Source organism: Amblyomma americanum, chromosome 2 (assembly GCF_052857255.1).
Source record: "Amblyomma americanum isolate KBUSLIRL-KWMA chromosome 2, ASM5285725v1, whole genome shotgun sequence".
NCBI classification, from domain to species: domain Eukaryota; kingdom Metazoa; phylum Arthropoda; class Arachnida; order Ixodida; family Ixodidae; genus Amblyomma; species Amblyomma americanum.
This window is the reverse complement of record NC_135498.1, coordinates 149,290,116-149,301,893: the sequence shown is the minus strand read 5'-3', so window position 1 is coordinate 149,301,893 and position 11,778 is coordinate 149,290,116. Positions and strand designations below refer to the sequence as shown.

General features: G+C 47.5%; 1 protein-coding gene across 1 annotated transcript; it reads right to left on the bottom strand.

Annotated features, from left to right (window-relative positions):
- Positions 1-2,429: 2,429 nt before the first annotated feature.
- LOC144121895 (F-box/LRR-repeat protein 12-like) lies at positions 2,430-10,019 on the bottom strand. The gene is made up of 3 exons (XM_077655334.1): positions 9,841-10,019; positions 9,057-9,297; positions 2,430-8,751 (listed from the first exon to the last, which is right to left on the bottom strand). Exons 1-3 carry the CDS (start codon positions 9,921-9,923, stop codon positions 8,005-8,007), a joined length of 1,071 nt encoding a protein of 356 aa, XP_077511460.1. The 5' UTR covers positions 9,924-10,019; the 3' UTR covers positions 2,430-8,004.
- Positions 10,020-11,778: the final 1,759 nt, after the last annotated feature.

Below are 11,778 nucleotides of genomic sequence, written 5' to 3'. Positions count from 1 at the left end.
ACAGAGGGTAGAATGGACTAAAGTGCTGTATATATAGTGCCTAAATATCGTGGTAAGACTAATTATATATAAAAGACGAAGCCAGGCAGCCTGAACCACAATCCTTGCTTGAGCAAGAGGGGCGAGGCATCTGGCAGCTAAGGCTAAGCTCAGCATTCTCCTCAGCAAAGACGAGGGGCTCAGCTTACTTGGAATAAGAGACCTCTTTTTAAAAAGCCTACATAAGTTAAGAATTTAAAAGCCCTATCCGATGAAAACATGTGGTGATCACCTAAATATAAAGAAGGGTGCATTGGTATTTTAAATTTGTATAGTTCAGGGAAGTGCTGTCGTCTTTGCATATCCAGTCTGGATCATGTGATTAATGTATGGACAACTGAGATGTGGCCTCCACATCCCGCACAGTGTGGTGCCGGAGTATCCTTTAAAAGATGTGAGTGCGTGATGTATGTATGTCCTATCCTCAGTCTACAGAAAGCAACTTCTTAGAATTCTACCTCCCAATCCGTGGTTTTATTGTGTGCATGCAGTTTGTTGTCTGTTTTTTCATCCCAATCCTGCTGCCGCTCTTTGCGGAGTGCAGTCCTGATATGTGGCTTGAGGTCCTGGTATGGAAGTTGGTTCCCATCGATATGATTGTTTGGCAGCTGACACGAAAAACCTATCAGCTTCCTCATTTCCATCTATGCCACTATGACCTGGTACCCAGTATATTGTAATTTTAAGGTTCAGTGTGCGTGCAGACATAAGACATTTCAGGAGGGAATTCATTACAGGACTTCAAAAGGGTTTCCCAGAGGACAGGGTTATAATCACACTTAAGGAATCTGAGTAAATAACCGAGGTTGAGATTTTCTTTTGCAGGATGTACCTAACAGCCAACAGGATACCACGACATTCTGCAGTCAATATGCTTGTGCGTGTGTTCATTGTTTTTGTTTCGAAAAATTGACAACTCTGAACTGCACATGAAACTGAGGATGCCTTTGAAGCATCAGTGTAAAACTCTGAGCACTGATATTTTGCTTGCAGGGACAGGAAATGCTGTTTTATGCCAACTGGCGACCCATTCTTGCCAACCTCACTGAAAGATGTGTCGCAGTCAACTGGATAGATTTCCCAGGGAGCAATTGAGTCTTTAGAAGAAGTTACCAGAATGTTGAAGATTGGTATGTTCATGTTTTGGACAAGTACGGCGACTCTAATGGGTAAAGGTGGGGTTTCACATGGTCAATTTGAAAAGAGCAGTGCACTGGTTGGGTTTTGCAATAGCACATTGCATGGGTGGTCAGCATGAGATAATACCTCTGTAGCGTATGTTGAACTTGTGTACTTCCGCCGTTCATGTGACCATCTGTCTGCCTCAACGTATAAACTGGCAACTGGGCTTGTATGGAAAGCATCAGTAGCCAACCACAGACCCAGGTGGTACACTGCTTCGAGCATTTTTAAGGTGCTTTTTTGTGCTGACTTGTATACTACTGAGCTGTAATCGATATGTAATAGAACTACACTATTTAGAAGACTCAGCAGGCAGTCACGATCTCTGCCCCAAGACTGATGTGACAGGATCTTCAGAAGGATCATTGATTTCATGCATTTAAGTCTTAACTGCCTAATGTGTCTAATGAATGTAAACTTTTCATCGACCATGATGCCAAAAAATTTGTACTCTTTTTGGACAGCAAAACAAAGTAGGATATTGATCTAAGGCAGGATGCTCTTCAATGAATTCATTTTGACTATGAAAAGCGTGCAGATGAACACTGCCTTGAGGGATATCATTCTCTTGTGTAAACTGCTTAGATAAAGAATTTCTTACACAGACCTCGAATGTCCGTTAAGACAGGTAACGCAGGATGGTGGCCAGCGTATTCCCAGAGATCCTAAAGACGAACAGATCGCGGACTATACCATAGTGCCATGTGGTATCGTATGCTTTATCTAGATCAAAGAAAACAGATAAACAGTGCTGTTCATGCACAAAGGCATCCCTTATGTAAGATTCAAAGGCAACGAGCCGCTCAGTGGTTGACCGATTAGGTTAGGTAAATCCAGCTTGGTGCTGGTCAAGAAGGCCAACGAATTCAAGGAAATGCACAAGGCGACGGCTGATCATTTTTGAAGTGAAAGCTCACTACGCTACCTCGTAATAATTTCACAGTGCTCACGGTTTTGACCTTCAAGTGAGCCAGAGGTCAAACCGCTTACAGCATGGGTCGGGTGTCCACCGATATATGTGAGACAATTACTGGGCCATTTCCTTTCTTCAAAACCAATCTTCAATTCCTTCAAAAGCAAATGAAAAGCGCATAACTGGCGCCCTGGGACGGTGGACTGACGCACACATCAGTCGATTTTAAGTTATGTCGCAGTAGTAAAAGATGCGCGCTGAGGCATTCACAGCCTTGTAGCAGAAACGCAGCACTGAAGCTATAAACCGTCCGTGTTTATTGTGTTCATTGGCTTTAGCGTTGACAACGCTCTACACTGGATGATTTTGAGGAAAGGAAGGCGCATAACTGGCTCCCTGAGCCAGTGGACGCCTCAATAGCACTTTGAGGTACATGGCGGTGGGGAGAGAGAGAGATGTGGGCTGCATACATTAGCACCGACACCGTTGTGGCAGACAGGCGCCACTGCAAAAATAAGCCAGTGTCCTTAGGTGACAACCTCTCGGGATCAACCATTAATTTAACCGCCACCTGGCAGGGTGGCCGAACTGCCTATCCAGTGTGTGGAACGCACTCAACGTTAGAGGCCAAGCCGCATCTTCTTACCCCACACACCATAGCTTTCGCTCTCTAACCAGGGTCAGCAGTAGTCGAACCGCACCTAATTTTTTCAAAGAGGTTACATAAACAGCTCATTAGGGCAATTGGCTGATCACTGGCCGCAAGTGTGGCTTCTTTGCCTTGCTTTAATACCGGGATAATAATCGCTTCTTTCCAGGCTTTTGGAAGACGTTCAGCAGCACATATCTTATTAAACAGGCACAGGGCAGTTTCAGTTTCTCCATGCAGGTGCCTGAGCATTCTGTATGTGACCCTGTCAGGGCCTACTGCTGTTGAGTTGCCACATGTGCCTAAGGCAACCGCCAACTCTTGTAAAGTAAATGAGCTATTGTATCCTCCCACAGATGGCCTTTTATTGTGAATAAGTTTCTGCTTCTTAGCTAGCTTGTTTCTCAAGAAGGAATCTGTATAATGTGCTCATCTAAAAGTGTACTCGAAGTGTTTGCCTACTGCATCTGCTTCGTGCTCGAGTATATCGCCAGCAGTGCTAACAAGAGGAATTTAATGTGTACTATGACCTTTAAGTGCTTTTAGTCTACTGTACACTTTATGCGTATCTGTGTTAGAATTTGGAGATGAGAAACGACTGCCAACTTTCCCATTTGGATATACGTCGAGTACGCCTTCCATTTGCTTTAGCTCGCTTAAAGTTTATTAAGTTGTCAACTGTAGGATAACTAACTAAGCACTCTCAAACAGGCACCGACTGAATAAACTCTGTTGGGGAACTCGATCACAGCGATCGTTTCAGGCCTACCGATAGGCCAAATACATAAGGCTTACAGAAACCTCCACAGGCCGGTATATCCTGGACTCCCTTGCAATCAGAATACTGGCCAACAACCCAACCCTCCTCCCCATTTCTTGACCCCTTCACCAAGAGCTGGTCATCAAGCCACTGCCAAGAAATATGCCCCCCTCCCATCATGAGCAGCGCCACAGAGCTCGTGCGAAGGCACTCCACCGAGGATGCCTTATGGGTGGACGCTGCTTGCACGGGTGACGAAGCAACCGCAGCTGGTGGACTCCTCTTTATCTGCCCTCCTCACACTACCTCTCCCCCCGGACACCGCAGAGGAAGCCACCATTGCAATTGCCATCACACGCACGGAAGCCCGGTACATTTTAACAAACTTTAAAACTGCAATTCTAAATTTTGCGCGAGGCTGAGTCCAAGTTCCTGCTTTTGGCATACTGGGCTCGCCCGATGCACCCCCATCCCTCTATGCTGAGCTTATATGGGTGCCTGCCCACTCTGGGAATCCCGGAAACGAAGCCGCCAACCTTTTAGCCCGAGGTTCTTTAAACTGGGCTCCGGTGGCCTCGGATTGAGGACGAGTGAGCGAATGCACTCGTTCAGCGCACTCGTGACGCAGGCCTACAGAACCTCGTGCCAGCTCCACCCCCCGACCCACCCCTCCCTAGATAACAAACACGCAACACTCTGGCGCAAACTACAGACACACACAATCCCCTGACCCCTGACCCTAGCCCACTATCCTCCCTCCTTCCCCGCTCTTGCCTGCACCTTGTGCCCAAAACCCTTCACCTCTTCCCTCCCCAACCTCTCCCACTGCCCGGCGGACCCTCCCCCGCGCGGCCTAGAGGACCTCAAGACCTGGGAGGACTGGGAGACCCAGCTGCGCTCGGACCCGGCCTTGCAGACCATCGCCATTGGCCGGGCTGCCAGTGTTATGGACCTTAGGGACATAAACACTTGAGCGCAGTGGGGTCGTGCGGAGACCCATCAATTGCTCTCCATCAATAAAGTTTTTCTCTCTCTCTCTCGGAACAAGCGCAACTACTTTGCTTCGTTACAAAGCTGCAGCAGCAGTGCGATCACTCTTTCACGACGCAGCATGGGCTCTTTGGAGTCCAACACAGTCACATCTCTTGTGACAAAGCCTTTTATCGTGCATGTGCAGTCCTTGTCTCAAGAAGCACCTTTCCACCGCTGGTGGGTTCTGCGTTACTGTGTTCCTCCCATGTGCTTCGTCACTTCAAGTGTTTGCAATGAAGAGACTCGGGTCAGACTTCCTTGCATTGCAACTAGAATTTGAGCTCGTGTGGCGCACAGCGTCTACCAATGACACAAACTCAAGAAAACGCGTCCAAAACCCACGGAGAATGCCACCCCATGATTGAAAGTGGCTCAATTTAGTTCATTCGTATTTATAACAACCACCTTTCTATGCTGAAAGTTCGAATTAATGTGGTGCTACTATAAAATAAACTGGAAGCTCGGATGTTGATGGCACAGTTGCAGCGAGTGTGAATGAGTTCCACAGAATCGAGCTATTAACAGGAGCATGTTCGGAACCTTTCTTGCAGCCTTACACTGACCTTATGGGACAAGTGACGGTGCTGTGCAAAGGCCCTATAAATCAAGCAGGGCCGAAATTTCGCACTATTTCAGCCTCTTAAAAAAGAATTAATTTGCATATGCATTCACCACGATCGTTTGGGGCACTGTTCGCAACACCATTGAAGCAGACGTGCAAAACGTGCACTGTGTGTACCGAGAGTAAGTGGTAAAAGTCAGGAAAGCTAAACAGGATGGGATTGGGTTCTGTCCACCACCTTTCTGGTCACAAATTGGGAGAAGAAACCAGTCATGCCTCTGCACCATGGCGTACACAAGGGGGGGGGGGGCAATCGACCCCTTAACAGACTGAGGAGGGGGGGGGGGGGGTACAAATTTTGCCCCATATTGTTCCCTGCAGCCCAGAAGACATGAAAGCCCTCACCCAAGGCCCCTTGAGGTATCTGTAATAAATAAATAAAAAGCCGTTGTGGTGGCTCCGCGGTTATGGCACTCGGCTGCTGACTCTAAAGATGCGGGTTTGATCCTGGCTATGGCGGTCGCATTTCAATGGAGACGAAATTCCAGAGACCTGTGTCCTGTGCAATGTCAATGCATGTGAAAGAACCCCAGGTGGTTGAAATTATCCACAGCCCTCATAGCCTGAGCCCCTTTGTGATGTTAACCACCATAAACCAAACCAGATCAAAAGACATAAAGAGGTGCTACAATGAACTTTGCCTCCCTCTCCCCTTTTATAGAAAGATCTGTGCATGCCTATGCTCTGCACATTATGTGGGATCCTCAGCCTCTTCACATTTGCCCCAGCTCTTGGTTTCTAGAATAGCACTTGGCACAGCCTTGGTGCAATTTCATCAAAAACCACTAATTTGCAGCAGCATGTAGCACGTTCAATGCAATGGTGCATGTTGGCACAGCATTCCCTACACTGCATCATGCGAGTCAATAGCCTATAATGCGTGCAAATAAGAGGGGATTCATACGATCTGCCTGCCTGTACCGCTATTGACTGGGTTGCAAAGCAACACTACAGTAAATTTATTCCCGAGTGAACTCATCCCATTAACTTTTGCTGGCGACTGTTCAATAGGTTCGGCAGTAAATTTTCCAAGCCACACGAAGCACTGCCTCAGACCATGCAGCCAGGTTTCAATGGCCTGTTTTTTGATGTTTTGAAAGTGTTTTATGCAGTACTTCAAACGAACATCTGTTTTAACAATGAGAGGGAATGGGGGAAGAATATATGGCACCTTCAACTCAAAATGATCAAAGAACACTTGCAGTTGCAGTTCAAGTGCCACATCTAAAAAATTCAGAGACACCTAATTACATTAAGAGTTGGCCAATGCGATAGCATTAGAAGCTGTTAATGTGTTTACCAGAAGTGATATCACTTCCCCCTAGTCACTAATGGGCGACTTTTATGACCGACTAAAGATTTTTTCCCGATGATGCTTTTAATGCTATCGTATTAAAAGAGAAGCATTCAGAAAGACCCTTCATCACAGCTCACAACAGAAACAAGTTGTTTGCTCTCTGCTATCACAAACTTGTCAGTACCCATGAAGAACAGAAATGCTTTAATGAGCCAGTAAGAATAATAAAATAAAGGGTTTTGCTGCATTACAGTTACAATTCTAGTGCAAATATTTTTTTTTATATATTTATGCTCTCATATTGATCTACATATGATACTAATAGAACAGTACAGAAAATACTGTGAGTACTGAAGAAAAATGAGAATGCACCACAGCAGAAGTTAAACCATACAAGGCATTCTGATTTCATCATCTATCAGCATGCCAACAAAAGAAACAAAACAAATAGACAACATGCATATGATCAGGTAAATCAACCAGATGACCAACTACCGCCATTCCTGTAAGGGCTCCCTATCTTCCAGGTTGCACATACACTGACACAAAAATAGCTACAGGTACCAGCAGATGACTTGGCTGTCGTGATGTAATGAGCTATGCAGAACTTTTTGCTGAGCTATTTGGTGCATGATATGGACCAAAGAAGTGCCAACACAGACGAACGCAAGAAAGTGAGACGAACAAGCACTTGTACGTGTAACTTTTTTGTAGCGATAGCTACATTACAGTAACATTTCGAGCCTTCAGCGTGGCGGCGCCATGGTGGTGGCGGCGTGCTGCGTCACGTGCTGCGGAGCAGCTGCCAGCGGCGCGGTGCCGTGGCTGATCCCGTGACTAAGTTCCACTGGGCCAGCTGTAGCTATCGCGTAACACCAGGTTTAACCAGAGCTAAACACCGCCAATTTTTGTGTTCATTTGTGTTGGCACCTCTTTGTTTCGCATCATGCAATGAGCTGTTTTCTTCAAAACACCATAGCAAATCTAAGGAAACTACTCTGATGCTGGACAGCGGGTCTTTAACAACTGTCTTGCTAAGGTATTGCTTTTTCTTTTTCTGTGAGCATGACACTTAAGGGGGCTACACTTCGTGTCCTAGCTCTCAGCCCAACTCAGCACCTTATGAGGCAAAGAAAGGCTGCCAACTTGCACAGCAGCAAATTACTCCACATTCATGGCCCATCATTGCATAAAGTCCTGCACATAAATATGCACCTCCACTTGTGGAAGTGGAGTGCCACCTTTATGAAACAACAGATGCAGGGTGCCCATCACATCCGTAAGCCCACTTCATGACTTCAACTAGCTGCATAAGGCCTCGTCTGTCACAGCACAGACAGTGGAGTCAGTGGCTTTTTGAACCATTCTCCCATGGCGGAACACACACAACAGCTTTTCAGGTTGAATAAACAGCACATCACCAGCAACAGTGCGATTTTTCACACTATGAAACGGCACAAGTTTCCAGCAGCCAGGCTTTTCACTCTTCCTCATTGAACCGGTGCCTCATTTAGCCAAGAGGGGCAACAGGCAGCTTCAAGTTCTGAACCACATCGGAGGCGAAGTGGCGGCAGAAGGTGCTCGCGCTGATGTAGAACGGCAGGAACTGCACAAACTGGCACGAGCTGGGCACGGCCTCCTTCACTTTGGCCCTCACCTCGGCCGACATGTGGCGACTGGTCACCGCCAGCCACATCAGACAAGGCACCATCTCCAGGAGCCGATACAGCGCCTCGTCCTTCACCAGCGTCCTCCGGAGGCAGATGTGAGAAAGCCGCAACTTGCGACTATCCCGCCGGAAACGCCTCGAGACCTTCACAAACGACTCGCCCGTGCACGCTGTGTGGCCTAGAAACAAGTACCGAAGGTTGGTCCCATGCAGAAGGATCATCTCCACACCATGGTCGCTGATGTCGGTCCCCTCAATGTCGAGGGCAACGAGATGGCTGATGAGTGGCAGGATGTTGCTCAGGCCTCCGTCGTTGACGCGGTGACAACCTTCCAGACTCAATGCACCGAGGGACGGCCAGTGTTCCAGCCGGCCCAGTTCAACGCTCGTCATGAGGTTGCAGTCGGCAAGGTCAAGGAGCTGAAGACCACGTGGCGGAGGGCGTCCAACGTCGGGACGAAAGAACTCATATGGGTGGAAGAAGGAGCTGCGCAGCGAAAGGTGAGTCAAGGTCTGTGGGAGGTTTGAAACCGACATGTCGGTGGTTGCCATGTTGCGTGCAAGGAAGGCATCTGTGAGGTGGAGAACCTGCAGAAAGGAAGGCATGAGGAAAAAATACATTAGTGAATTGTTATTAGCACAAACCACTTCACTCTTGACCAAATCATTATAGTAAATGAAGGTTACGCCGCATACAATAAGATACAAGAACCAAATGATCATGAATACAACGACTACACAAGGAGTTGAATGCCACAAGTTGAGAAGAACTTGTTTCACTTCTTACCCAGACAGCCTTGGCAATTTATTTATCAATGGTCAATTTTTGCCAGTTACTGGCTCTAAAATTACGACAGCAGTTCGCGCAAATCATAACAGCTGTAACCACTCGCCTTGAGCGATGGGCAGTGCTGCGCGAGGTGCTTGAAGAACTTGGGCGTGAACGTGTGCTGCGCCCTCCGGTTCGAGAAGAACATGTGCGCGTTGCCGGATATCCGCACCTCCACGACGTTCGCATCGGCGTGGGTTCGGAGGAGACGCCATGCCTGGTGCGCCGACAGTGGGTGCGTCGAGACGTCGATCACCTTCCGCAGCACCTTGTCCCGAGCAACCCGTCGCCAACGCCGGCAGACGCTGAAATGAATGAGACACAACGCGTCGGTAAATTACCACAGCGTCAGGCGCTGCCGAGACCATCCGAGTGATGCTGACAGAACCACTGAAGCAAACACAGGTCCTTCTAGCGAGGCATCAACACAAAGCGGTCAGAAAAGCGTTGCTGCCGCTTTTCGCGTGCGGAAGAATTCCGTGTGGTGCCTAGGAGCGTAGTCAGAACATCGGCACGCTGCACGGTCGAGCAAGAAATAAAAAATATGAACGACCGCTGAATGCTTCTGCTGGCGGACGCCAAGCAGTTGCACACAAAAACAGCCGTCAGCTTTTTCTGATGACAATCGACAGCTAACGCGCGAACTTATTGTGCCCAGTAGTACGCGTGTCAAAGAATTTGCACGTGCAGTTCGTCCAATCTCAAGCTCTATGATTCGCCTTAACTTATCCATACACTGTGCGTTCAGAACGTAGTTCGCGAAAGCCCAGAACAGACGTTTGCCGAATTCGCAGAGGCAAATGTCGAATGGACATCTCGCCAGGTAAGTAACACAAATGGTAGATTACCTGGCGCAAGAACAAAGGTCCTTGAACTTCAGGTGTTGAAACACCTCTAGAAGAAGGCTTTCCGGTAGATCTTCAATTTCCATTGCTGCTTCAAATGGCGCAAATAATGAAACGGATCAATTTTCTTCACGCTGATTGTACGCGAACGTTACGTCCACAATGGGCGCCGCCATCTTAAGAAATTCGATGCGTGGATAAATGACATCTCCACTAGGTGCACTTCGGGTGCCCAATGCGGCATCCAGCCCCCTAGTGAACATCATTGACTGCACATTATAGCTTCTGAATAAATTAAAACTCAATCAATTAATTCATTTATGTTTAAATTACAAATTACAAAAACTTCACATTGTTAATTTTTTTTTTGCAACTACAACGACTGTGGTTTTGACATCTTTAACTTTGACTAAAGTCTGACTCGTCACGAGCGTCCTCTACTTATTGCAACCCAAACGACCAAGCAGCCTTCACAGGTCGGCCTACGCGTTTACTGTGCCAACTGCGCGGGTGAACTAGGACATTGGTATTACAGAGCCTCTATATTGGTATTCTAGTTCATTATACGCGGATGTGAGCGCACGTCATGGACGAAGGATCATTTGGCTAGCACTTGAGCAAGGATTTTAAAGGCAGATTCAAACGCCTTCTCCTTACGTTGTGCGAAAGTTAGCTCCGAGGAACAAACAGTGAGGGTAGTTTCGTGGCTAGTTGCTACTGGGTTGTGCGAAAGTTGGTTCCGAGGAAATGACAGTGACAGTAGTTTCGTGGCTAGTTGCTATGGTCGTCAGGAGGGGCCCGACCTTTTTCAAGTCGAGAAGCGGGACGGCAATGCCCTGAAGGCCATCATTACCGTTAACAGACGAATGGCGGGGCTAAACAGCTTGGAGCCTCTGCAAGACGCGACCGGTAATATGGACCTTCGGCATGACACAGTGTATCACCAAGACAATTTCGTCGACCCGACCACAGGTGCGCGCACACAGAACATCGAGCAAGCGTGCAGAAAGCCAAGCGCGTGCTGGTGCGCACCGGTGGAACAGGCCGCGCCCCCGTTCAGTCCCACCTGAATTGGGTATATGGTGGACAAGGTGCAAGGACTCGTTCCTTGGACTGGTCGAGGCCGTTGCCCGCCAGCACCTCCAAGCGTAGTCACCAGGAGCACCACAAACGGCCCTTATCAGGGCCACCCAAATGGTGATTTGGCAGAAATCGCATTTGCTTCCCAACGGACCGCTGGACCCTCCCGTCTCGCTGATCAGTAACTCGTGAAAGTTATAAATTGCTTAGAATTAGGCCATCTGGAATGTATAGTTTTATTCTTGCTTCGTTAATGCGGATACTTTGGTTCCCGAGCAATAACGCGAGTCGCGCCCTTAAGAGCGATTCGTGCAAATCAAAATGTCCAAAAAAATAAAGCTAATTTTTAATGTCTGTTTGTACACATACTAGTGGGCATTGTGAGATGGAAATTAAGAAGAGTCTTCGGACCTCCGAGATTATTATCCTAGTCGCCACTAGCTTTTAAAGAATGTGTTGCAATTTAAATCGCCAAGTGAGCTATCGGATAGGTGAAAACATGGCGTGGCCACGTATTTCCTACTATTACTGTGCACAATCCACGAACTGCTAGTACTTTCTACACTCAGTTGACAGCTTCTGAATGAGGCTTTCAACGCAGCACAAGCTCCAGAGAGCTTTCTGAACTGCCAGAAAAAAATACATATAGATAGCCACTGCGGAGTGACTGGGCAGTAACGGGATGCACGCACATGATTAACTATTTCTTGAAGGCCCGATTCCTGAATTTCACACTTTTCTCGAGTGCTCACCATACAATTTCTTTGTTCTCACCAGTAATTCAGTTTAACACTGCCTAGCAGAGTAAAAGTGTCAATATTGCATGATTTTGTGCATAACGTGTTTATTTCAAGAATAGCA